The sequence below is a fragment of the Galendromus occidentalis genome, unplaced genomic scaffold (genome assembly GCF_000255335.2).
Source record: "Galendromus occidentalis unplaced genomic scaffold, Mocc_1.1 scf7180000076951, whole genome shotgun sequence".
NCBI lineage: Eukaryota > Metazoa > Arthropoda > Arachnida > Mesostigmata > Phytoseiidae > Galendromus > Galendromus occidentalis.
In genome coordinates, this window is record NW_003804940.1 from 614,652 (window position 1) to 641,292 (window position 26,641).

A 26,641-nucleotide genomic window follows, 5' to 3' on the forward strand; every position below is an offset into this window, starting at 1 on the left:
GAATTCAGTTTCACCAACTTCACGATGCGTCATCGGTATTCATCTTACGGCCTTGCAGGGGCGCTGAAAGCCTGCTCCCGCAAGGAAACAAGTTCGAGCGGACTAAACACACCTGAAGTGCACCTAAGCACCCCAGTCTGAGACCGTTTCCAGTCTGAGATTTCATGACCACCATCGAGCATCCGCTCCCACTCTGAAATTCAGGTGCGAGTCAGGGGATCAAGCGAAAGAATCCTACGAGTTCCGTCATGTGGGGAATCCTGACATGGACCTACGAACTTCGCCGCGATCTTTCCCGGAATCCTCTGGAAACTCCTCCCCAGAGAAGACACTCCCGCCCTCCTCAGGGACAAACATCCGTGAGCGATCACACAGTCAATCTTTCGTGCGAGGGGTGATTGTTGATCTAACGGTGATGAGGATCATGGAATAGCTCGAAAGAACCGGGGAGGAGAGACTGACCCCTCTCTCCAGAGCGATTCGAGTTAGTTCCGCCATTCGTAGCTTCGATCTATGAATTGGGGGGAAATTAGTATCTGAGCGAAAATTACAGACGTCAACGGGGACTATTGAGATCTAGAGGATGAGCCTATCCATTAAGTTCAGCGAAATGCGAATATAAACATCAGTTCAACGGGAGCAGGAAACGCCGCTGATATGTCGGTCTGTTCTAGTCTAATCGACGAGGTCACCGAGCGATGATTCGAATCATCGAGAGTCTAGCCGGGCATCATGAATTCTGAGCTACCAGCAGCATCGACCCCCACCCTGAGCCGAGAAACCTCGGTGAATCCAACAGAAGAACGAGAACACAGTCCGCGTTTTATCCCCGCAACGTAGTCGTCATTACCCGGGATGGCTCGCCCCTCGGGTGGTGACTATCTCAGCGAGCTCGACTCTGCCTCCTCGGAGCGCATTTCCTGATTGACGACTGAGACGATGCCTCTTTGCAGTCGGAGCTTGGTCGGTGGCACATCGACGCAGGCAAGAGAGAGATTCGTGATGCAGACGAATCCGGGGAAGGTCTCCTCGGGACGATTCTATGGTGAAGCCTAGCTAATCCGGGACGTCAATCGATCTTATGGGCACGACTGTAGTTTCCACCTCCTGTTTCTTTTTGTTCTTCATCGGCATCGTGAACTCGGCATGATCGACTTCGGTCTGCTGTTGCGGTTGTTGGCCGTAATTGTGCAATCTGTATGAAATGTTGCCGTACTCCTGGAGAAGCGGGCAGGCCGTAATCAGCAACCTACATAAATCCTGTCGCGATCCGAAAAGCCCTGCGATGATAGGAGGGTGTCAAATTTGAGACCTTATAGACATGAAGAGGTCGAAGACGATGACGATGCGGATCTCGCTCAGAAACAGGGATGGATGCACTCACAGGTATTCCTGGTCTTGCAGGAAAACGATAAGATGAGTAGAATGACGAACGTCGCTACCAGGGGCATACAGCACGCAGTGTAGGTCAGCTGGCTCCTCCCGTCGAGTTTATTGGTCAAAAGAGCCTGGAAGATCGAATGATTTTGACGGCGTTATGTGAAAAAATGTGCGGGAGCCCGTCTTCGCGAACTACTCGGAACAGACTGATGAAGCTTCGGATGGCAGGCTGGACAGGGGTGACTCACCAGAAACGCAACGAACGGTAGCACAAGTAGTGTGTACGAGACGGCGGCATGAGATGTCAAGCGCTTCTGCTCTGCAGTGACTTCAGGAGTTCTCGATATAATGATGGCAAAAATAATTGAATACAGAACGCCTATCAGCGCAATGCATAAGACTACCCAGAGAGGGATGAAAATGACCACCCACGACCACAACACGTAGCGATCCAGTTGCAGAGCAATGAATATCAATTGGATTGTCATGACAGCGCATAGCAGCTCCATCTGCAATCGATGGAGAAAAGCACCAGTTGAATGGGAGGAGCCGAGTACGCACGATCGGAGTGACGTTCAGGAACCTGAGCCATAAATTTATCGAAGGATCGATCGACCGACGTATCAGCTCCTTCAAATATCGAGAACTCACCTCAAACGGCCGATCATGTTTCACAGACCAAATGCATACGACAACTGCGAGGCAGCACAGCGCAACGAGCGGAATGCAGATGAGTGTCCAAAGATGTCGACTCCTTGAGGCTGTTTCCAAGTTGTCACACACCAGAACTTCGTAAACCAAAATGAGCAAATGCAGAGAGATCGACATCATCATGGACTTGTATTCCACCAGCGATTCCTGATCGAAACGGTATTGAGGCTGCCGGTGCCAGATGTACGAGGCGGCCAGCGTAGACGACACCGCGATGAACTTCCATAGCCACAGAGGGCTGAACACGAGCCAGTAGTCGGCATCGATGTATCCATCCCACTTCAGTGACAGAAGGAGCAGGAACGCCAATAGCGAACAGTAGATGAGAAGACGGCTGTGGAATAACGTCATATTGAGTCCGCCGTAATTGCGACCTCTGAGCGCGGACACGCCGACATCCTCTCGCTCGAGAGGAGAAAATATTCACTCTTCAGTCTCCTTGCTCCAACAGTCGCACGATCACCAAGTGCGTCGCAAATCGATAAGAGGAGACGACCGTAGTGGTTCCCGAAAGTTTCTAGACCCCTCCATTCTTTCGCGTGTCACACATGGAACAACTCATGTTTTGCGGATGACAACTTGAATATTTTTCGTGCGTTCTTTGCTTCGCGGCGTTTTGCACCTCGTTCGGCCGACTCCAACATCGAGCTTCTTGCGCAAGAGCCGAAGGGTCCCGATTCATATTTCATAGAATAGCTGCCGCCTGACGCGGCGAAGCGGGGTCAATGAAGCGAATCAATGTGGAACTTATCGACTCGATCCATGAGCATCCGTTTATTCGTTTGCCGCGTACCCAGCCGTGCAAATCGTTTGAAGCATTGACAGACTGTAATCGGTAATTCCATCATTGGGTGATGGATGCAGCGGAGTCTTCCGGGGGTTATCCAATTGATCACAAGCAGATCAACGGGAGCGATCCAAATCGGTGGGACTTGAGGACCATCCAACCGAAAGGAGGCTCATGTTTCGTGTACGTCATCCATGTCTCGCATGTACGGGACACATGCATAGTCTCAAAGAAGAGCTTGTTAATGGTCATGGTTATTCGTGATCCTCGTTCACTTCTACGCTTTTCCAAAAGAAGGGGGAGGCAGTTGATCCGTTAAAATGGGAAACTTGGAAGGATATGTCACTTGGCGCTTTCGCTTTCTGAAGAACAATCGTTCCCACGCAACGTCTCCCGACTGACTTCAAGGCTTCCAAATGACCTACACTTGAAGAACTCTTTCGCTGTCCAACAACGCTCTGGCAGTGAGCTACCGTTCTTGGAAGCTGCGGTGCCCCGAAAGCCTCCGCGGTAGATGAATGTGAAAGCGCACAGACGGGAATCGAAATTTCGAAACTTCTCTTCTGGTTCGTCGGAATTGATTCCTTCGCCGTCGAAGGTCCGCTGATAAGCTTCAAGAATGAGGCCGAACGAGTGCAGCGGGAGGCGCTTCTTCCGCGAATCGAATCGACTGCTTTTCTAGAGCACTCATGTTCGAGAGAGGCGAACGGCCCTCCCGTGTTTTGTGAGCGTCCGATGGATCTCTTATCTTGGAACATCGTCGGAAGGCTTCGCAGCGCCGAATGTCAACAGTGTTAGAAGTCATGTTCCTGAATCGCGATGTCGAGATCGATCCGGGGGGAACCAAACTGACCACGGGAACGAATAGGCTCTCTCAGATATGCACCTCTAAATGCTCTTCGAGAGCTCTAGCGTCAGCTATGCTAGCTACATTCTCCGGCAATCGATAGTCCCCACTTGGACTCATTGAGGAATTCGAAAAAAGTCCAAACGAGAGGGCTTCTCGTCGTAGCTCATACATCCCATCGAGACGCCCGTAGGGATCAACTTCACGCAAATCCCGAGAGTCTCGAGGAGCCGCATGGAACCGCACATCTGGGCCAGAATTGGATTCTTCCCTTCACGAGCGTGTGAGTGATCTCGCGCGGCGGAATCAATTACGGCTTCCCAAAGTTCCGCGTTCGTTCGAATGCGAGGATCCCCCACTGCGCTTGCATGAGTAATTTGGAGCGCTCAACCTAAAGGAGGGAAGCAAAACTCTACCGATAGGGGAACGTCCAAGGAACTGTAACGCGATTGCACTAAATACTCACTCAGTCATTGGGCTTGACAATTTGGCTTCATTACACGCCACGGGAAACGAACAGCGACCACCAACACGGAGGCATTCTGTTTGCTGTGGTAGTCTGGTTGCTCTGAGAAATCAGCTGGGAGCTTGGCGTACCCGCAGCACTGCCGAGTTGCTGAGACGTATCTGTCGCAAAATCCTCTCCGGAATCCCATGAGAACGAGGTCCGATGCGCCAATCGAAGTATCCCAAGACCTGGTTATCGGAGGATTTCGGGATTGCTGTTGGAAAGCTGGAAACCAATGTTTTCCCGGATCGAGTTAGCCCGTTCGAAAATTGGCGCGCAAACCAGTCCCCGAGAAAGTACAAGCGAGAAATGATGCAAGGAATGCGCTGTCGCCCCGATGACCCTATTCGATTCCCGGCTGATCGTGATCGACTGGAGTCGATTGAGTCCGCCCCCACTCTCCGGAAAAATCGGTTCGATCACAGTACCGAAACCAAACAGAGGCGGGTGGTTTCGGAATCGAGGCTTCACCCAAACATCCGCGCCTCGTTCCGGTCTTTTCCCGTGTGAGTTGCAACATGGCGGTCGGAAAGAACAAGGGACTTTCGAAAGGAGGCAAAAAGGGCCTCAAAAAGAAGATGTAAGTGACTGATATTCGCGTCAGTCCCCGCTTGGATATTTGGACTGACATATGCGACCGGAGTCCGCGTCAGGGAAACCCGGCGGAACCATGATTTCATTGGATGAAATCGAACATCAGCCCGCTCGTTTCTGTCGCATGTGAGATGAGAAATGGGGCTCTCTGATGATTTCCAAGCCATGGCTTGTCGGTTCGGTGTGGCTAGTTGTTCTCGGCTTCCGCCAGTGAGGAAGAGCGATATTAGCTCCAGTGTTCGTTCGTGAGCGCCATGTATTCGAATATATTCGAATGCGGCGAGTAAAACGTGGACAGACGGCCGCCGACACTATTTCGCCGGATCTACTCCCTGTGAAAACACGAAACCGAATTCGTCGCGTAGTTCACCGAGTTCCTAATGTTTACCCATTCCTCGTTCCAGTGTTGACCCCTTCACTCGTAAAGATTGGTACGATGTCAAGGCTCCATCAATGTTCCAAATCCGCAACGTTGGGAAGACCCTCGTTAACCGTACACAGGGAACCAAAATCGCCTCCGATGGCCTCAAAGGACGTGTGTATGAAGTTTCCCAGGCTGACTTGAACAACAACGAGGATGCTTTCAGGAAGTTCAAGTGAGTTCCCGGCCATCGCGATGGCGGAGTCTGTGCCCCCTCGGCATCTCTTACGCTGTACGGATTTTTCCCTGCGCGTTCAGGAATCTCGACCGTTAGTCGTGTAGGCTGACTCTGTATTAGCTCCTCTCTGACGGCAGGACTGCTTCCCTTCTTCCAGGCTTGTTTGCGAAGAAGTGCAGGGCCGTCATTGCCTCACCAACTTCCACGGAATGGACTTGACAACTGACAAGCTCCGATCCATGGTCAAGAAATGGCAGACCCTGATCGAGGCTCAGGTGGACGTACGCACGACCGACGGCTTCGTTCTTCGACTGTTCTGCATTGGCTTCACCAAGAAGACCCAGAGCCAAGTGAAGAAAACTTGCTACGCCCAACACGCCCAGGTCCGTGCCATCCGTCGCAAGATGGTCGAGATCATCCAGCGCGAGGTATCGTCCTGCGACCTGAAGGACGTCGTCAGCAAACTGATCCCCGAATCGATCGGCAAAGACATCGAGAAGGTCTGTAATGCAATCTTCCCGCTCCATGACGTGCTCATCAGGAAGGTCAAGGTGCTCAAGAAGCCCAAGTTCGACATGAGCAAGCTCCTTGAGCTGCACGGCGACTCGAAGGGATCCTCTGGAACCAAGACCGCCGACGGTATGGCTGTCGACCGCCCCGACGATTATGAGCCCCCAGTGCTCGAGACCGTCTAGAATTGATGATGGCCAAGAACATCATTTGTCATCAAGCTCCACCATTGGGGTAATAAAAAAAAGTTTCACGATGCGCTGTTCCTTAATTTCTCCTAAATATCTATTAGAATCAGGGATCGAGCCACTCAGAGCAAGAAGTTCCTCGATCTGCTCCGAAGACAGTGCCGGAGCCGAAGACTCTTTCTTTCGAGGGTTTCCGAGCCTAACGTCTGGCCGTATCGGAGGAAACTCTGAGTCGGTGTTTCACTGAACGGAGAACGTGTGCAGATTCTCCGGAACTCTAACTCTGTTCCATCACGACGAGTCATTTCGTACTCTAGCGTCGATCCCTCACGATAGACACAGACTGAGGTCGAAAGCAATCTTTAGTACTTCTCAAGAAAAGTCCTCACTGCCCTTAAAAGAGAAACTTCGACTGAATATCCAATCGATGAAATCTCTCCTGTGAGGATACCGGTGTGTTCCTATCGGGAAAACGGTCGACCGCGGCTCGCAAGGCGATGACCACCGTTGCTGGAGACACAGGGTTCACCGACGACTGGCAAGCCATCGAGCGACACAGCAGAAAGTTTTCGGACATGTGTGGGTCTTCAGCGCGTCGTCGCCGCTGCCGCTGTTCCATTCACCGCTCGGAGGCAGGTATTCACTGCCCGTAGTGTGGCACAGGCAGTGGTCGCGGTGGGATTCGACGCTCCCGTTTGTCGAGTTTTCGACCTCTTAGTGGTCCATAATTCATTTATGGTGGCAGCGGGTGACGATGTTGCAGTCGTAAAGGTGGCCTCCTCTTTGTTCGAACGTTCTGCTCCCGAGGGCTTGCTCCCAGATCAACTGTCGGGCAGACGTCGGGAGCGACGGCACCTCTCGACGGTTGTGCGTAACTCGTAGCTGGAAGTGCCGTCGAAGGAGTGGAGAATCGGACAGTTGATCGAGCGAGTATGTGAATCCACTCGGGATCCTAGGACATGCTCGAATCGGACTCGGTCGATGTTCCTTGTTCTCTGCATTCGGCTCCGGTCGGCGATTCATGAGCACTAAAGGTGAGCCTTTTGAAATTAATCCGTGATTCAGCAGAGCAGATAGTCCCCGTGACCGCACTGAAAACTTCCGGCGCTCTGTTTGGTTTGGGGCAGAATTTTTCTCTTCTGGGTTCTGAGCTGACTGAGTGGGTGACACCAGCTGACCGTCGATGGCGCATTCGCAGTTGATGGAGTTCCGAAAAACCTGCGTCTTCTGAAAGTCGAATAATTGAATTCAGCAAAAACCTCTGCTCTTGCGCCGCCTCGTGACCGGTCACGAGAACACCGCGAGTGCGGCTTGCGTATTTTACGTTACCGAGTGCGTTATTGAATCGGAATCGGCAATCAAAGGTCACTCGATCGCATCTGTTCGGAGAATTCTTGCAGAACATCCTTCCCCATGGTCGGCTTGCGTTTCGGAAGTGTTTGTTTTGAGAGTGATATCGATCCGCTGCTGTGCGCATAGATGGAGAATTCCTCACTGTTCCGCGAGGTGGATCCTTTCCGACGAAATCGATGGAAGAGAAGAGATTTCCTCGATAGTGGATACTTCTGAGGAAATTTTTCGCAGAGCAGACTTGCGCGGAGTCGCCAGCGAAAGCTGAGCCCAAGGTTAGTGCTGCGAGTAAATCCGTTGTTTTCCCTTCCGGCGCCCGCAGTGGGAGGGGTCCGCGCTCGTGACTACCCTTGCGGGGTGCTCATCGAGCTCGCGGAGTCCCCGGTCACTGAGAGGAGATCCGCGCACCGTGCGAGAAAAGCCGTCCTGATAAACAAGGTCTGTTGATGTTTCCTGTGATATCTCGGAACATGCGGTCGCATGAAGCGAATGCGTAAGCGCAGCATAGGACAGTAGAATCGCTTTTCTCGTGCTATGCTCGCTCAACTCCGGAAGGAGCCCGCTACTTAGCCCGTCGGACGGTCGAGCAGCCGCTCTACGCGGCGGAGTGAGAGTCGCCACGAAATGTTTTCGTTGCGGACGATTTCGAATGAAAAATTCCACCTTTCCAATAGGAAGCATGGGAGTTGCCAGAGATTTTCCTTCTCTCCGGAAATTGCGACCGGAGGTTAAGAGAGGTCGGGTCGGAGTTCCATCCATGATCCGCTTCAGAGGGACATCTTCGTAAAGCTTCCAGCCGATCCAAAGCATGTGGTTCATGATCGAATCGCAGGACAGAATTTTCCTGTAAGCCATGAAGACAAGACGGCGGAGGTTGCTCGCTCTCAGTGTAAATTTCAGAGATCGAATCATCGACTCGGAATTTTTCTGATTGAGATTCGTTCCATGAACACGCTATGTGTTGTTTTCCTCCTGTACTTCTGATAGCCTGCCTCTACATTTGGCACAAACTCGCCTGCCAGTAGAGGGATGATTCAGAGAACGCTGGGCGAGGCCACGAAATCAAGCGACTCAGAATCTTCGCCAGTCGGTGTGACTCATTATTCCAGTCATAAGAATCTGTTCTGCATCTGATTGGGATGTATGCTGATCTCACACGCTAGTGCCCAGGGTTTGTCATCCAAGCAGGCAGGAGCACGACCTTGGATGACGGGTGCGAATATAGATTTCATTGACGATCAATATTCCCCCTTCCCCACCCCCAGATGATGTCTGAGTCTGGCACTGCCGGTCCGGTTGACATCGAGGACCCGAATAGGAAACCCACATCGCCGGAAAAGTCCACAAATGGGAACGAAACCTCGAGATGGGTCAAGTTCGATGGAGGTGAAGACAAGGAGGCGGCGACAATCCAACCTACCCTGATGGAGGTTATTGCAGTCAAGGAGACAGGCGACAAAAAAGCCAAAGACCGGGTTGCTCAATCGGGTAAGTTGATCTTCACGAGAGCACTCTTTCCCCGCTTCCCCTCTTCAGCCGCATCAAAGACCCGACGACGCGAGATATCGAGACGGATGCGAATATAGCGGGTCGTTCGTTCTTAGCTGAGAACTCTTCACGCTTGGACGTTCGATCGCCAAGGCGGAGACAATGATGGTTTGTAACTCTTTGTTCGATTGATTCCGCAGCCATTCGGATCGATCCAGCGGTTCTCAGACCATCTCCTCCTCGAAGTCCCGTCATCCAGGCTCCACCGATGTCTTCGCCTTACAATATCGGACTTTCCGCATTGAAGAGTAAAGAAGATGCGGAGGATAAGCTCGGTTAGTTGAGCTCGGAGCTTCACTCACGTTTCCCTCCCGTGGACGCGTCCGCACACTTTTTATCGATTAGAGAAAAATAAATCCTGCTATGTTTCAGTCAACGGTGATGTCATATGTACGGTCCTGCCGACGAATAAGAGTTGTGCCTGGGTGACGCGCGCCAAATTTCAGCCAAACTTGGTCCCCGAAGAAATCATGGATACGAGTCTAACCGTGAGCCCTTCATCTCTTATTGTGAAGCTGTTCGGGCTTAGCCTATGAAGAAGGCGAATCAGTCCCCAGATCGTCCACGAGCTTAAGTTTCTTTTCTCCACAGATCACCGTAGAAGATTATGTTCTCGCACTCCAAGTTCTGACAAACGACTTGAGGTTTACCTTGTATAATGTGTTCTACAAACGGATTCTTCTCTTGTGGATGATGCTGGGCTTTGTCATTCTGATCAGTCTTCTTTTCACTGGTTAGTAGATTGGGAGTCGGGAGCCCGCTCACAATCAGAGACGGGAAATCTTATCGACACTGGAAAGCGAGCGAAGCAAAGACGAGGGAGAAAGCTAGCTTGAGTTTTCGGGGCCATCCGAGTCTCTAACTGTAGTCTCTGTGACTGACACCAGCTTCAATTTTCAGGCACGAAGGGCTTGGCTCTATTCGCGGGCGGAGTGCTCTGGCTCGTTGTGAACGCAACAGGCATCTTCGTTTGCATGTGGCTCAAATTCAAGGCATGTATCGTCTCTTTATATGTATCATCTCTATATACGTATCATCATCTCTATATATGTATCATCTCCGGACTATATGGGCTCTCTGAAGTTATATACCGTCTAAATTACGCATGATAGTGCGGCTCATGCCTGATACAACACTAATCGCTATGTCATCCGTTAGCTCTATCACTTATTAGAGAGATGTATGGCTCATGTGAACACCATACTCCTCAAGCATAACATCATACTCGGTCTTGATGATCGCGGGAAGCTATCGTGCCACAAAGTTCATCTCATATTCATCAATTTCGAAACGGAACCTTGTCTCGTAAGTCAAGTAACGCGGTACTCGGGACCTATTGACTGAGCGGCACTCTTGCTCCATCCGAAACCCATATCCATCGCTTGAATATTATCGAATGAGTGAGATCAGGACCGCTACTAGGCCCTCTCCGGATCGATCTGACTACATATATATCTCTCCCTGATCCTAGAAATATTTAGCCTCGATGCTCGAGAACCAAGAGAAGGCCGATTCGATAAATCAGCCGATGGATAATCCTATAGTACGATCGAGGATGGATCTTGATCACGATGATATTATTATCACGAGAGGCTCCGCCACGGAACGCGTTACCCGAACAGAAGTGAGTGCATCCCCACCCGTGATATCATGATGATTAAAATTAGATAAAGCGGTTTGAATCGCTGAAGCGTATTCCACGATCGTTATACGCGCCATTCGGTTCAGCGACGGTGCACTGGTTCTCAAAAACCATATTTTCCCAGAAAACCGCGGAGAAGCTCTTCCTGCGATACAGTCAACGCTGGGTCAAGGAATTCGTACGCAAGCGATTGGACTTGAGCGTTCCCGTACATCCGGACGGATTTTCCGAGCCGGCGCCTCCAGCGCCCCCAAGACACTGCGCGATGGCACGTTGTCCCTGCCAATTTATAGAGGAGCATCTACGATTCAAACCCCTCACCAAATGCAGTTGGTCGGAGTTGTGTTGTTAGTCACCGGCCCACCGTCGAGGGAGGCTCAACGACCGAGTCGAGGCACAGTCGAATGTAGAGAGTTTATTCTTCCACGCATCAACGCATCAACTTGACTAAAAAGATGCTTTCCGGACCTATGGGCGGGGCTTCCGCAACGGTTCTTATCGAGTTATCTCTAATGCGGTCTCGCTGATGTAAGCGCATATAGCTCCCTCAACGCAGCTCAGGAATGTCGGAGGAGAGAACCGAGGAGCCCTTATCGTTTCGGACCAACCGGGTCGGCACGCAGCTACCTTAGGACACTCTTCAAGTAGTGTTCTCAACGAATTTTTCAAATCTTAGGTCGCTTTTTCCTCATGGTCGGACCAAGCGAGGCTCCGGATCGAGGCTCGTGACCACCGTTTCCGGAACTGAGCTCTCGTCACGAACTTTGGAGCTTCCATACCGCGTATATTGTGCCAGGGAACGTATTCCTGCGCATCGAGATTTGATCATGGATATTGAGTCTAGGCGGACGCGTTCAAACGCCCACATTTATTTGAGCATCTAGTAGAAGACAATTTACAGGGGGTGCGCGATTCAATTCTGCCAGCCCCTCGGAGCGCAGGGCGGGCATTCAGGGAGCTTTCATTATACTGGTTACTAGTGCAATAATGGTGGGCTTTCCTTCGCACTGATATTTATAATCATGGAATGACAGTCGCTATTGACTCGATAGACCACTCGTCTACAAATCAATCATTGTCGCCAGACTGATCGGTCCTCTTGGCTGTAATCGGTCAAGGGCGAAATTCGATAACTCACGATCATCGAAGCGAGAGAGCACTCTCCTCTGTGGAGGGGAAGCGAGCATTTCTTTATTTATCACGAGATGAGAAAATCGGTGCTCATCGTGGAATATCTCCGGGACACCGCTAAGTTTATGTACAATGCATGATCCATCATAATGTGATAATAATTATGAACCTCCATCGATGACGATAATATAATAATGTATATCTACCAATACATCTGTATATCCACATATGCGGAGAAAGAACTCGTGTATGTGCTTGTGGAAATCTCCCCCCTTTAACCCCGACTACTACGGAGGAAAGAATATCTGGAATTCTGAAATTCGTTATTTAGACCTAATTTTCGCTCGACGTGTTGAAGTCCGAAAAGCACACGACAATATGCTGCCGGACAGGATTAGCATCTGTGATAGGGATCCGGTCTGGAGAAAAACGCATCTACGCTCATTGAGGTTCTTCACACGGAAATTTCTCCATGCGGAAGGTTCCTCTCATTGTCAGTCGGAGTTTTAGGGTTCATTTATTGTCACATCAGAAACCGGCTGCCGATATCATAAATATGCTGGTACGTTGAATTGAGTAGATTCCAATCCGGCTCGTGGAGTTCGATAACGCCTCAGACATTTGACGCTGGCTAGGGGTGCTCTCAATGTCGCTCTCGAATACAGTACAAAAATAATAAACGACCGGATTTTACTCATATCGAGACTCGTCGAGTTCTTCGGACTGAATAAGCTTCGCATTCGGACTTCTCCCCGAGTGTTGCAGCGATTGCGCTGCGAACTTCTCTGTCGAGTATTAAGGAGGTAGAGGGTATATTTTGCTCCAGTGAGCTCGTCCTCGGAATCATTGGCAGCCCACAGATTGCTCCCGAAGTTCAATATCCTAGTCCCGGAGATTATCCGTGGGGCAGCTGCATACTTAGCTTACGCCATTGCACCTTTCTACCGGAATCTGAGCTTCCCCATCCACGACGAGACTCTCCCTAGGAATTGCTTTAGAATGGTTCCAATCGCAGTCAGAAGCGGAAACTTGGAACGATAGGTAAACCTCCGTATGGGGCCCAGACACACGGCGAACTTTCGCACGGATGCTGCTACGAACTTCCTCCTCAATTGGTAAGTAATCAGTTGGGGGAGACGGACCTCTTCATCTATGATCGAAGATAAACACACCCTCATCAATAAGAAATTGAGAGTTTCCGCTTTAATTGTGTAAGATATCATGACGGCGTTCACCATAAGCTTATGTACAATATATAATAGGATTCTTGATCATGTGACAAAAATAATGAGCCTCTCCAAACTATATCAGCGGACTTATTTAGATGTACGTGTTTGTCACTAAGCACGCAGAGAAAGATCCCGTGTTTGCGCTTGTTGAAATCTACAATAGAATGTAGGTATCTTGTTACAACGGAACCCGACTGTCGTCATCATAAGCTTTCCGGGATGTTGATTTGGGTAGATCCTAAGCCGGCTGAAAGAATCCGGTGATAGGTCAGACATCATGTGTGGGCTGATGTTCAGCGTACTTGGATGTATTTCTACGACTTAGTATGTATCGCTTCCTTCGGAGAATTCTCAGAAATTCTGACCAGGCTGTACTCACCAATGAAGTCGTCGCATTCCTTGGGCGAAGAGAGACATTTGAACATGTCCCCTAAAGCAGCAGCGAGAGCTTCGCGAACGTCTCTCGGAAGTCCCGAAAAGGCTACGATAGATTTGTCTTTGGCGAGTTCATCACACAGATTCTTGAAAGCCTGCGAATCATCAGCAACGTTTAATATCCGGATGCTAGGCATCAGAGATCGTCGCATGATTTCTCAGTGACTAGAAAACTTGAGCTCGATGCATAGAGAACAGTGAATACGCAGCTTTCTTACAGTGTCTTCCGACCAGATTTATCCAGACATTTCTCTCCCATTCAGGAGATCATCCTCTCATACCTAGCCTACTAATAGATCGTATGTACAATGAGATTCATTCCGAAAACAAGCCGTCAGGAAGAGCAATAACTATCAGTAGAAACATTTGTAATCTCGGCGGGATAACTACGCATGAGACGAGTTCCAATCACAATGTCAGGCAGAATGTTTTTTCTCGATTCGCGATGCAGTGCGCAGAGCGTTCCTCATTATCGGAGCAGTGTCCGAGAACATTGAGATCATAGGGGGCGCGACCAAGCTTTTTGGCACGAAGATGGAAGAGCTCTTTGTAAAACTGTTTGAAGCTTTCCGGACACTCGTCGGATATTTTATCTCTCAAGTCTACGGGGGCTTGCTTGTACTGAAGATAGCGTATCTTGAGATCGTCTGTCGCGACTGACCACAGAAGAACAACGAACAATTCGTAGCCTACACGGGCAGAAGGATCCGTCACCGCTTCCAGGGATGGTATCGTTGTCGTAGAATCGATTTGAATGCACAACGAAATGGTGATGATTCGAGAATATGGACAGAAATCGAGAATTTTCCCGTCGTAGTTCACGATACTCCTCAGATATATCCGCTTCTCGTTGCAGAAGCAGCCCGCGATGAAGCCGCAGCAGTAATCGAACTCTAGATGCGTCTCGGTCGTTTCAATGTATTCATCAGCCGCTTCGGGCAGCTGCCAATGCAGGAACAGAGGCCTGTTCTTGGAGCCGTTGTAAAGAGAAAGATTGCTCCGTTCCTTGGAATGGATATTCTCGCAGAAATAAGACTTTATGCGTCGTGACATCGGCTGAGAGAAAACCCAGTTCTCGGCTTTGTCTATCGACTCCGATATTCGGAACGCCGGGATAACTTCGCTTGCTGGCTGATCACAGTCGGCTGCATCCTCTCCGACCTCTCCGCAGAGGAGGTTATTGATGAACGAATTTGGCTTTGGAATTTGTGCGTCAAGAGGAACGATCTGTACAGGAATTGACGACTGTCCTTCGGACAGCACCGAGAGTTCACGCTTTTCCCTCGTGAGCCGACCGATTCGCAGCTCGTGACAGACGAGAGTCGAGGTTGTGTTGATGAGTACATGGTTATCGACCGCTGCCATGATTTTCGGATCGGTCACAGAGAAAGCGTTCAAACAGCAGATTGTTTGGAAAATGAAGCCGTGTTCGAGGCACTCAGACTTCCGAGTCGAACATTCCGAGCACGGTTTGAGAGGCGGCACGGCCACGATTGACACGAATACCATACACTGCTGGTTCGGCTCGTAGAGGAAATCCAGCGGATGACCAATCGCGATAACTTTGCTATCATCCACCGACCATTGAGATATTGTGATGACAATCGAGGAGGCCACCGAAAACAACTCGATTTGGCGCCGCAGTTCCAGTCGATGCTTCGGAGTGAACCTCCAGAACTGTAGGCAGTACCGGTAGCGAAACATTACGTCGTTTCGATACTCCTCTGTTTTCGTGTACGAAACGACATGGTAGCCGTCACGGAGGAATCCCAGGAAAACATGTCCATTCGGCAGCAAATGTTGTGGGATACAGGAACTCAGTTTGAAAACCAGGCGGCGGGGAATCGTGTGGTAGATCCTCGGAGGCACTTCGCGTGGTCCCGCAGTCAGTCGTCCGAACAGCTGCCGATTCTGAAGCTTCTGAACGATACTCTTTTTCTTCGTACGGATCCGCGAGAGAACCGAGCTCTCCGGTTCCGCGGATGCCATCCTCGGGACACGAACCGACCCACGGGTCGACGAAGTCCGGGCTCTCCGTCCGAAGTAACCGAAATCTTCTGACTTCCGAATCCCACTTCAGCTCGATAGCGCTCCCATCGGAACAGTTGCTGCCGCCACTGCTGGCCGAGTTGATTCTGTTCGGAATGCCGCCAGCGCTGCGCCGGCAGTGCCAGGGATAGTCCGAGACGCGGGAAATTTTGAATTCCTCCTTATCGGCGGCGGGCAATCGCGAGATCTACCACAAGCTGCACGCCTGGAATCGTATGATTTAAAAGGAAAGGAGAACTCACCATGCAAGTGGTGTAATCCACGCGCGATAAGCGAGATCCGTCCACAAGCACCAACGTGGTCTCCTGTCCGATTCGACTGACTTCTTCGCGGATTTTTCGGCCAATTTTCCCTGTTACGTAGAGCGCTGAAGGAAACAACACAGTTCGGTCTATTCGGCAAGAAACGTAGCTCGAGTTCTCGGTCTGTGAAAAGGAAACAACTATTCAGCTCGGTTCGACTAATTTCCGCACCAATGCTGGTCCCCGCCGCGCGCTCTCGGGCTCGCTTCCGCAGGACGAGCTCTTTCTACTGACCTTGACCGTTGAGACCGTAACATTTGGTCGCGCGCTATGATGAAGCAAAAGGATAACGGCCACGACAACCCCCATCATGATACCATATTCCAGACCGAATATGAACGAGCCGAAAAACGTGAACAAGTACGGCGCCATATCGATACCTGGAACGAAGAATGAATCGCAACGCCGCGCCCGAATCGACTAGAAAAGGTCCGACGTCCTGATTCTCTCGATAATAATCCATCGATGCTCACGGCTGGTTCTCCAGATGATGCCGACGTCTTCGTAGTGAATCATGAATATTACGGAGGTGATGATGATCGCGGCCAAAGTCGCCTTCGGTATAAACTTAAAGTAGGGCGAAAAGAAAGCCAACGCGCTCAAAACGACTAAGCCTGTGAACAGACCGCCCATGGGCGTCCGAACACCCGAACTGTTGTTGATTGCACTCCGCGAGAAACTCCCCGTAGCCGGAAAGGCCGAAACGAACGATCCCGCAATGTTACAGCATCCGAGAGCCACCATTTCCTGTGTTGCGTTCAAACGTTTTCCTTTTGCTGCGGAGATGTCAGGTGCGAAGTTAGGTGGGCTCTTCTCTCACACTAGCCAAGAAGCGATCGATAGCGTCAAGTATGCAACTTACAGAAAGCTTTCGCGATTGCGATGGATTCGAGGATCGATAGAAGCGCAATCACGACGATACCCATGTTCAGATCCTGAAAGAGGTCAACGTTTCGCAACATCCTTCTCAACGCGGCAGTCCCTGGGAGACGTCACCGCGCCAGCCGCTGTCCATACCAACGAGATCTTCTGCGGAACCCGACGATTCCGACACTTACGGCCACGATTTCGGGAAATGTCAATGTTGTCGTTGAGTTCGTTTTCGTATCGTTGTACGTGAAGGTAAAGTCCGGAAGCCGTAGAGGAGGCAAACCACCCTTGACATCATCAGTCAGAGCGAAAGGTCTCCGACCCCTGGCGTCCAGGACAGCGGCCAATCCGCCGCATATCAAGACCACGATCACGTTCCTGGCGGTCACAACCGTGAACCAGACTGTATTGACAACTTTCGACAGGAACTTTGGGAGGCGGGACGTATCCACGTTTACCCGACGATTTCGGAAGTACCGAAGAGCCAGCAGAACAACAATGCAGATCGTCCCGAGGATTGTATCGTTCCATCTGGGACGGAAAAGAAGCAAAGTTATTTGTAGACGGCAAGGGAAGCAGCGCAAGTCATACCAGTCGAGGGGTATCTCGATATCAATCAGGCGTCAACTGACTTTATTTTGTAGGAGTTGGCGACAAGTTGTCGGAGGACGTCGATCAAATGCTCCGAATTGATCGGGATTCCGGTCAGACCCTTCAGTTGTGTTGATGCGATTGTCAATGCGCCGGCAGATGTAAAAGCTGAGATCACAGAGCCCGAGATAAAGTCGATGATAAATCCTAGATTCAACAAACCTGTTGGACGGAGATGGCCATTCAACGAACGGTCTCATTCGATGGAAACTATCGACAGCACGGGGCTCATTCCCTCGGTCCTATGTATCGCTCTGGCCAACAAAATTATTCGGAGCGAGACCCATAGCTGTGAGAGAATCGTCGGTGCAATCGTACTTGCCCAGTAAAAGCTGCACGACTCCAGACAATAGTGCGAGGAGCACGGCGTACGTCGGTCCACCGAATTTCGTGTATTGACTAGTCATTATGCACATTATGGCGGTTGGTCCAATTGTGAGGTCTTTCGCCGATCCGACGAATATGTACACGAAGCTACCCATGAAGGCTGTGTACAGTCCATATTGAGGCGGCAGTTGAGCCACGCCGGCAAGAGCAAGCCCTTGCGGGATCACGGTCAGAGCCACTGTGATACCAGCCACCGTGTCTCCATAGAGATCCTGGAAGCTGTACTTGGGTAGCCAGGTGATGATCGGGAGGAGCTCCAGCCATCTGAAGGAATAAGCCCATTCTATTCAATGAGTTTCTCTTCGAGTAATCCCCTTCCCTAGTGCGAACTCCTCCTTATCATGTTGTTTCGTTCTTTTCTTAGAGGCTCAAACCAATGTTTGAACCCATACGGCTGCTGGATATTCCTGATGCGTGCTCCCCATGGAAGATCTGGCCGATTGTTCTCATCTTTCTCGTCTCGGGGACCACCAGCGACCCGTCATGAGAAGAACGCTGAAGAATGATAGGCGTCTGATGTCTGTGTATCTCTCCGACTGACGCCGTGCCGGATTCCCAGGATCTTACACAATTCAAGGAGAGATCAAAAGCGTCGCAGTCTCCGTCGATACCCTCAAGAACTACGCTTAGAACAGCGCGAAACATATGCGGGCTTCTCGAACACGGAACACGTTTCATTGTTCCTCGTTGTGGATTCCTCTTCCAGTGGGAGAGGAGCGTTGGAAGCGAACATTAGCAGGGAGAAACCAAGAGGGAATTCCGAGTCGGCGTTCCACGTAAGATTTATCATTAGCAATAAGTAATGGGTCTCAACAGAAAGTGGAAATCGGACCCCGCAGGCCCGCGGATCGTGTTCCGAAGACCTCGTTCGAAGTCGCGCGATCGACGAAGGATAATCGCCTCTCCCAACTGCATACGTATAGAGTAATTGAGCACGGAGGGACATCATTCTCTCACCTCCTAGGATCGGTACATCTCAAGATTTGCTTCGAGCAGCAGCCTAGTTCGTTGCCTTCACTTGTATCGATATCGATGTATCCATTGAAAGCCTCATTTCCGTTTGCATCTTCTGCAAAGGAAGTGTAAGTGAGATTGTTAGATACGATAAGGAACGTCGAAAGTAAGTCTGTGCGCCTCCGTAGAAAACTTGTCGACGACTCTAGGCCTCGATTCGTTAGGTATTATGAAGGGTCAGATTTGAGGGAAACGTCATCCGCAGTAGGAGCGGGGAGATTGACTTCGATCGAATGAGTTCGCAGTCCCCGAGTCTCCAGTGTCACACTTTGTGGTTCCAAGCGTTGTGCTCGAGTCCGGAGCTGGCACGAGAGAAGAGGTTCAGACCGCATGAGATGTGATAATAAATTACACACACAGAAATATCGTGTAGCAGCATGGGAAGAAACAATTGATTTCAAAGTTGAAGGTGTTCACATATCTATATATTGAGAGAGGAATCTAAGAGGTACCCAATAAATGAGCGGAACCCTGTCGGTCAAATGATTCCATTTAGGGGCTCTTGCGATTCTACGATGCTGGAGTGAGAACGAGGCGCGGCCCGGAAGCAGTTGACGGGCTGGATGCTTGCCGAGGCTCTGAAGCGGGAATATTCCGAGCTTTTTCCGGTTGATGAGGATAGAGTACAGGGGTCGGATCGAAATGGGGACTGAGATTCACCGTCTTCCTTGACATTCATTTCGACATCCAGTATACGCTAATCATCTCTGATTCGATACGCGCGCTGCCGAGAAGAGTTCCGGACGGGAATGTAGATCGTATCTAATTCAATATCAATCGTATCCATTGTGAGATTCAATTCGCGATTCATTATCCGTCCCCCTTACAGACGGATGACATGGAACGACGACTCAAACCGTATGCTGACATAAAAATCGCCCTTGACTCTCGGACGTCCGTGGATACCGAGTCTTCGGTCTCTCGTATCCGCATGGGATGTCCCTGTTATGCGTAACCTAATCGACTACTTCGCGAAGCTGGACGCCGGGCCTTATACCGAACAGCTGAGCCATCGAAACTTCCGGAGCTTGATCCCTAGCGTGCCGGGTGAACTCTGCATTCGGCTCCTCTCGATCAGCTGATCGGGACTTCACGGCTCGCTGATTTCTGTTACCCCATAGTTCCTCGATCACGGCTAATGGACAAGCCAGGAATGATTCTCGAGAGTCTCACCGGTTTCGCCGAAAGCAGTGTTCAGAGGTGTGTATACAGAATCCTTCGAACCAGCCATAACTTTATGAATCAGCTGACCGGGCCTCACCGAGGGGTCCTGGGAGCGCGAGGCTTGAAGTGGAAAGGGGCTGAGCTTTGAATACTCGCGCCAAGTCGATCACTACCCCGGAACTGCTCCAACGACAGAGGTCGTTTCCTACAACGATGCGCCAGATGAGAACAGGCACCTCGATGATACGATTCCGATTCGGGCGCAACTCGGAGTACACTCGGTACTGCCAATGGACGGCAAAGAACTCCGAGCAAAACTCGTGACATCCGCGAGACCCAAAAGGCGAACAACGAGAGCGTGGAGCGCTATATGCAACCAGGAGAGAGGAGAGCCACTGGGAAGCCGGCGGTAATCTGTGAATTGAACTCATTCTCAGTCGTGGCCGTGGGTTATGCCGTCGCGACGTACAACACTGATAAAAGACCGCTGTAACCACCAATTCCGGGAGGCTTAAAGTTCCGTGGATTGTGTCTTTCACGATAGCCGACGTCGCTCCGCATAGACAGCTCGGTGGCAACGAAGATTGTCAGTAACAGTATCGCATCTGGGAACTTTTGATAGACTTGGGAGCACGAAGGGCACTGTACTCTTTGATCGTGCTCTCTGGAGGATCCTCTCCGGAATCGATGTTTCTCAACGGTCTAGGATGGAGAGGAGCAGCGATATGAAAGGAGAGTCTGCTCGGGTCGACTCAGAGCCTGTCCGCGCTCGAACACAGACAGCGGTAGATCAAAAATCGGGTCTCGGAGTTTGTTTATGGAAAATTCTTCATCAGAGGGGAGAGGCCACGTCGTACCGTCGAGTTGACGCACCCGAACTTGATTGTTTATTCGGCAAAAGAGAATGAGAGATATTCGTCTCCTCGACGTGGCAGTTTCAGTCTCTAGCTCGGGAATGTTCATTTCGACGAAGGATAGTGCATGCTCGAGAGGCGATCCTCGGGACCTATCCCTTTCCATTGAAAACCGATCCGAAAATTTTCGCGGAAAAGACACGTTGCCATCGCAAAACATTGGCCGGCTCAGACCAGCTGCTCGTCCTCATGCCAGACGCCACGTTCCAAGGGTGTCAGCGCCCTGTTCTGATGAGAGCTAACCTGAGGGGCAGACAAGATGTAGTCATGACTCATCATGATTCCGTGGTAGCATTCGGGGGTCCCCGATGATCTTGTGCACAAATCGAGCACTCCTCGAGAAGGAATTTAATTATTTAGTGGATGAGTAGCACCGATCAGACTCGGTAGGGCCTGGAAGTGGAATGAGTCGAGCTGAAGATAACACGGCACATCCGGGAAACGTATTCCAAGTTCAACAAAGAACTCCTGAAGATGCCCCTGAGGTGATGAGATGCTTCCGAATTCATATATTCCCCCGATGCTTCGAGATGACCAATGGCTCAAGACTCACAGCTCACAGCGTTCGGGGGTCCAGATCGCGGTAATATTCCCCCCGCGCCGTCGGACTTCAGGAAGGAACAATTTACGATGTGAGATCCGTCATCTTGGGCTCAGGTCTGCCATCTACAAACAATTTTCCGTGCTCCGTCATGATACTCTCAATGCCTTCCTCCTGAGCGCGGCACTTTCCGTTCTCGATTTCCGACTCCTGCAGTTTCGGAAGGAGCCCTACTCGCTTTTAATTTGCTTTGATCTCCAACCAGGCGTCCTCCGCCCGATGGAGCCACCGGATTAAGAACACGATGATTATGGTTCATTCACCCTCTATCCTGACTCACACAATTCTGGTATCGTGGCTACGGGAGCTCCGCATGGGCCAGAAATCTTCTCCGAACGCTTGAGAACGAGTAAGCTACCGGTATCATCATCATCCGCATAAGCGAAGCTTCATCGCGAGGTGCCTATGTAGAGTATCTGTACTCCGACGATTTCCCGCGTCGGCCTCCGCGAACGGAGAGAGCAGCGAATCTCCCAGAGAGCCGCGGCCGTTTGCCCATCCGGTTTAGTGGAGCAAATCTAGATAACTTTAGAGCTCGTACATTCAGGCCTGGTCCGAGTAAGCCAAGGATTTCAGAGAATCGACTGCGATCTGGCTCCGCCGTCATTAGAGAATTCCTTCGCAGCCGCTAACGCTGGCTGTGGACTTGCTTCTGAGTCGCTGCCAACAATTCGACGGTGCAATTTCCTATGAGAGGACAGGCGATAGCATCGGCGAATTAGCTCGCTGAAGATCCGACCCTAATCTCATCGTTAGAAAACGATTCGCGAGTCATTAGAGCTTCTCCCCTCAGAGCTCGCCAATCGCCAAGCATCTCGCTTCCGATCTTCGCAACCTGATCGTAAAAGCCCTTCGGCGGGATATCGTCGAGAATGACTCAGATGGCCGGAACATTGATATTCCCCTGAAGCTCATGGGGACCCCAACATTCGCCAATCCCTTATGAAATTGATCAATCCTCGGTGGGGGTGAGTGCGTTGTTGGACTCCTGACGGGAATGCTAGCCTTGATGAATGAGGATGCATGTCGCTACATATCGTTCGCATCGAAACTCAGTCTGGAGAACCGCCTCTCACACGCATCGGTAGACGGTAATTCACGGGAGCATTCTAGGAGTATTCCTACGCATCGCGAAATTCGCAGTGTGAATCCCTTCGAGATCCTGGAAAGAAGTCGGGAAGGAAGGCGGGATTCAAGATTCTCTCGGTATCGGTGCGTCATTGTATTCCTCTGCTGTTTTCCGCAATGCCGTATTATCTGCTCCAAAGCGCTGTGGGACAGCATCAAAAACCATGACATCATCTGGCTCCGTCTGGCACCATTGATTTCTCGCTAACTCATAGCGGAAACGGGGGAGTCAGCTGAAATCCGCCTTTGAATCCATAAGCTATTATGGAGGCAAGCAAAAACGGTCTCGACGGATTCTGTCGTGCAGCGAGGAAATCGTCGATTTTTGTGGCGAACACGCCAAGGACATCAATGCTGATAGTTTTTTTCGCTCATCCTCGGAGTATCCCCGGGCGATGGAGCTCCTGTGGTCGTGTGTAATTTCAGGTATTTCTCATTCGTTTTCCATCGGTCCGAGTCCTGGTGGGCATCAAGGATAGAAATACTTTTTTTGCGGTTTTCTGACGACTTCCGTTGAAACGACGATTCACTTGTTCGCAGCCACCAGGTACTATCTCGAACGCGGTTGAGTTTCTCACGACAACGGACCACTAGCGGATCGGATGCCAATACCTAACTTTGAGACCAGCAGCTGACTTTCGGGAAAATGATTTTTCGGCCAGTTCCTCAAATGGATCGCTGCTGATGTTACGGATTGCTCACACTGGCCGAGGGGTCTCAAATCTCCCGTGGATTGGCGGATGGTCTTTGAGCCAGAAGCGAGTTTAGCTCGTAACTAAGTTACTGCTCTCGCTGATCCAGAGAGAGGAGGAGAGAGTATCGGAGGGAGCGGTGCGAGATGATCGGAACTTACTCAATCTAGTGACACGAACCAGCAACTTTTCCCTGAAATTCTGTCATCGAACACTCGGGGATCTCCCGGAAAAGATTGATTCTTTTCGTCGCCGTTCCGTATCGCCATCGCTCCTCAGATCGGCCGACTCACGTGACAGAAAATTTGCTGGTTCTCCAGGCCGTCCCGATCATTGCGGCCCAACAGTTTACCGAGGAATCGAGCGAGGAAAACTCCGTTGGGGCTTTCGCGCAGATCTGATCCCGTCCGCTGATGGAACCGGTTCCCGAAAACATATCAAGAGATCTATGATATCGATCGTCAGCGGTATCGAGGGGAGAGCTCTCGCGCGTTTCCCTTTCGAGATTTGCGTTTTCTGGCGCCTTTGAACATGAATCATTCCGTGCTCTCGAGGCAGTCCTCGTAGTCTTGGTCGGCTTACCATTACTTAAGCGGCCACCGTTCATCGACTTGGTGAGATGCATCTCTACGTGCATTTCTTGGTAGGAGAGGGGGCGAAATTTATGTATTCAAGCACTTCACTGCCTCCGGCACTTCGGGGTTTTCCAGGCTCCCCGAATTCGCGAACTCAGAGCATATAATGCACAGGTGCACCCTTCTCCAATAGTAGGGAATTCCGGGCTTCGCGTGGGAAGGGTATAGGCCCTTGCCTTGCGTGGAGCACCTCTCACTGAGCTGTTGGATCCTCGGTCATCTCTAGTCTGCCAGACTAGATTCTCTTCCCTAAGAGCGGAATTCCACGACGGCGGAGAGTCAAGAAGGCTCCCGTCACGAACCGTTCTCGCGCCAACTCGGAAACTGGTCGCCAACCGAACACCGATCTCTAAATATATTCGACACTTGACAAGCTAGATCCCGCAGGAATCTGTCGCTAGAATCGACCGGATAGAAAGGGGAACCATCGACGGATTTACACAAGGTCACGCGTTAGCGAGGGCGAGGCTGATTCCCAATGTTTGCTCGCGTGCCCGTCATGTGGAGCAGAGACTTGAAAGGAAATCTCTCGGATGAAACGCTCCTCCTGGGCGAGTCTTTCCAAAGTTTCCAGCCGCATTGGGATCAATTCACAGCTGAGCTGACGCTTAACGTCGGTATGCATTTATATTCGACGGCATGACTCATTCAGCAGCCGTCCTTTAGCAGGGTCGAGGATGAACCAATAAGGTCGAACATCATTCGCTCCGGCGCATCTCGAATTCGCAGTCTCAAGGAGGTAGGGATTCTGGAGAAGTTTCCTCGCACTTGCACCTCGAGCGGTTCCCTTTTTGGCGCTGATAAAGCGCCACTCTCTCTTCCCCTCGACTTTCCTTGCATCCAACTTCACTACTATGAGTCTCCGACAATTTCACGATGTGCCGCTTCCGAATCCAGAGATATCTCGATCGTGAACGGTGAAAAGATGGGGTGAAGCGAACGGAGCCACAAAGGTAGCGGGACCGTGGCCTGATGTCACGAACTTGATTTCGGGTGTTTTCTAGAGATGGCAGAAGGCGCACGAGCCTTCTGTGAACCCGAACTCGCCTTTCGAGAACATTGGTGACATCGGCGCGCCGCTTGGAAATGAGATTGACGTCCGCAGACATTCATAGAAATAATCAGGAACAATGCGGATGGAGCCGAGAGACGAATCGTTGATACGATTGTAACTCGAAGCCGCCTCCAATCGTCCGTGGAGCCTGACATTGGAAACGCGCAAATGGAATTTCTCCGATGCGCTCCCCAAAATAGGGTAGGCGAGCTTGCGGAGGCCAACGCGAGCATTCGTGAAGTTTTCCAATATCGAATTCAATCACTGTTCGAGCTCGCCCCATCCAAGGGCATGCTACTCCATGTCTTTCCTAACTCAGAGGAGGTCTGACTATTTTCCGCGGCGATATATTCATGGGCGGACTAAAGACCGCACCGCCAACTTCCAGCGGGAGAATTCTCAGAACGCAAACCCACGAAAGGAACGTCCCCTGCCCCTCAGGCAACTCGATACTCCACCGTCTGATTGCGTCGACAGTCCTGTGGATGTGATATCATCTGTAAATCCTGGTGGAAGCCCACCAGGTTCCTCACTCTTGGCGAATATTCAATGTCCCGACGTGACGGTCCCGACCCTCAGTTAGATGGGGGCATCCGCATCTTCGTGCGCGGAGTATTCTCTTGGGGCCCCGTGACCTCGTGCTTTTGGGAATTAAACATCGATGTCCGCTCCGCGGACATGAAGTATAGAGTAATTCCGTCATCCGGCAGGGAGCGTCGTACGCCTCTTTGTCTTCATTCCCTGATGATCTTCATCTGATTCCCCGTAATCCGCTGTGCCGATCCCGACGACTCTCCAGCTTCCGTTTGGCCATGCCTCTCTATATCTCTGATTTCCTCTGATGGATCACCCTCCAAGGAGGGAGTTTCCTGCGATTTCATCCTTTTCTTGCAAATCCCCCAGCTGGTCGCGTCCTCGCCTCATCGAAGTGGGAATCTTCCCGACCTGATCTCCCGAACTACGGAGGTCTCAACGATAAAGCTTTTCTCGATTACCCCTTCCTCACCTACCCAATCCGACCACTTAGGCACTTCCTCCCTCTTCCTTTCTCCTGCTGTCCGGAGTCTGTCTCAAAGTTCATGATGATGTAAGCAACCCGTTCCATGATCTCGTCATCAAATATCTACTGCGTCTCTGTAATACTTTGGCTTCTAGGAGGACTTTCGCCCCACACAAGCTTGCTGGCCTACCAGGTATCCTCACTCATCTTTCATCACTTCTCACAAGTGCGTCGAATTACCAAGATACACCCTTGTCTGTTGTGGCTCTCGTCTCCTCACTACCCCATACCACCCATGATACTACCCGTACCGAAGGAATGACCTCGTTGAACATTCATTCTGGCCCAAGCGTTTCAACAATGCTGATCTGGCTCCTTGCCATAGCCCTATGGCAGCTCATCATAATACATATAATAAAGAATGCGATACCAAAAGACAGCCTCAGAAGTCAGAAGCGAGTCTCGTGAGCTGACGCAGAAGAGCGTCGAAGACCTAGGTGCGCGTTGGACTCTCCTAGTTTCAATTTAGAGTCAAGTGAATCTAATTTGAATAGGAATGGAGTGGAGCCTAGAATAGGTGCTCTCTGGCGTTTCCATCAGTCAGTTATCTAGTTCATGTCCTTATGACAAGCCGCTGAGTGACGCAGAAGGTTTGGAAGGAGTCGGCGAAAAACTGTAGCCGAGTCGTTCCCAAAGGAAAACTCAGGGGGAGCAGCAAGTC

The 26,641-nt window shown here is 50.8% G+C and overlaps 4 protein-coding genes across 4 annotated transcripts; 2 read left to right on the forward strand and 2 right to left on the reverse strand.

The window, feature by feature from the left end:
* Positions 1–480: 480 nt before the first annotated feature.
* On the reverse strand, positions 481–4,289 carry LOC100903355 (transmembrane protein 185B). Its single transcript, XM_003740503.2, has 5 exons — positions 4,192–4,289; positions 2,032–2,425; positions 1,629–1,889; positions 1,385–1,508; positions 481–1,280 (listed from the first exon to the last, which is right to left on the reverse strand). The coding sequence occupies exons 1-5, from the start codon at positions 4,197–4,199 to the stop codon at positions 1,057–1,059; spliced, it is 1,011 nt and encodes a 336-aa protein (XP_003740551.1). The 5' UTR covers positions 4,200–4,289; the 3' UTR covers positions 481–1,056.
* Positions 4,290–4,682: 393 nt separating this feature from the next.
* On the forward strand, positions 4,683–6,189 carry RpS3A (ribosomal protein S3A). Its single transcript, XM_003740462.2, has 3 exons — positions 4,683–4,813; positions 5,232–5,423; positions 5,584–6,189. Exons 1-3 carry the CDS (start codon positions 4,752–4,754, stop codon positions 6,119–6,121), a joined length of 792 nt encoding a protein of 263 aa, XP_003740510.1. The 5' UTR covers positions 4,683–4,751; the 3' UTR covers positions 6,122–6,189.
* A 2,553-nt stretch (positions 6,190–8,742) lies between these two features.
* Positions 8,743–11,016, forward strand: LOC100903498 (uncharacterized). The gene is made up of 8 exons (XM_003740504.1): positions 8,743–8,962; positions 9,163–9,297; positions 9,395–9,510; positions 9,614–9,755; positions 9,923–10,014; positions 10,181–10,327; positions 10,494–10,646; positions 10,789–11,016. Exons 1-8 carry the CDS (start codon positions 8,743–8,745, stop codon positions 11,014–11,016), a joined length of 1,233 nt encoding a protein of 410 aa, XP_003740552.1.
* A 1,960-nt stretch (positions 11,017–12,976) lies between these two features.
* Positions 12,977–24,320, reverse strand: LOC100908868 (sodium-independent sulfate anion transporter). Its single transcript, XM_003740461.2, has 11 exons — positions 23,814–24,320; positions 18,676–18,787; positions 17,654–17,982; positions 17,313–17,493; positions 16,869–17,211; positions 16,673–16,745; positions 16,284–16,586; positions 16,045–16,190; positions 15,751–15,933; positions 13,404–13,554; positions 12,977–13,271 (listed from the first exon to the last, which is right to left on the reverse strand). The coding sequence occupies exons 1-11, from the start codon at positions 23,866–23,868 to the stop codon at positions 13,228–13,230; spliced, it is 1,920 nt and encodes a 639-aa protein (XP_003740509.1). The 5' UTR covers positions 23,869–24,320; the 3' UTR covers positions 12,977–13,227.
* Positions 24,321–26,641: the final 2,321 nt, after the last annotated feature.

Coding starts and splice junctions, on each gene's coding strand:
- LOC100903355 (XM_003740503.2), bottom strand. Junction 1,509..1,628: donor TACCGTTCGTTGCGTTTCTG/GTGAGTCACCCC, acceptor TCGATCTTCCAG/GCTCTTTTGACCAATAAACT. Junction 1,281..1,384: donor CTGCAAGACCAGGAATACCT/GTGAGTGCATCC, acceptor CTATCATCGCAG/GGCTTTTCGGATCGCGACAG.
- RpS3A (XM_003740462.2), top strand. CDS start 4,752: ATGGCGGTCGGAAAGAACAAGGGACTTTCGAAAGGAGGCAAAAAGGGC. Junction 4,814..5,231: donor AAGGGCCTCAAAAAGAAGAT/GTAAGTGACTGA, acceptor TCCTCGTTCCAG/TGTTGACCCCTTCACTCGTA. Junction 5,424..5,583: donor GATGCTTTCAGGAAGTTCAA/GTGAGTTCCCGG, acceptor CCCTTCTTCCAG/GCTTGTTTGCGAAGAAGTGC.
- LOC100903498 (XM_003740504.1), top strand. CDS start 8,743: ATGTCTGAGTCTGGCACTGCCGGTCCGGTTGACATCGAGGACCCGAAT. Junction 8,963..9,162: donor AGACCGGGTTGCTCAATCGG/GTAAGTTGATCT, acceptor TTGATTCCGCAG/CCATTCGGATCGATCCAGCG. Junction 9,298..9,394: donor AGATGCGGAGGATAAGCTCG/GTTAGTTGAGCT, acceptor GCTATGTTTCAG/TCAACGGTGATGTCATATGT.
- LOC100908868 (XM_003740461.2), bottom strand. CDS start 23,868: ATGCACGTAGAGATGCATCTCACCAAGTCGATGAACGGTGGCCGCTTA. Junction 17,983..18,675: donor AGATGTACCGATCCTAGGAG/GTGAGAGAATGA, acceptor TTATTCCTTCAG/ATGGCTGGAGCTCCTCCCGA. Junction 17,494..17,653: donor AGTCGTGCAGCTTTTACTGG/GCAAGTACGATT, acceptor TCCGTCCAACAG/GTTTGTTGAATCTAGGATTT.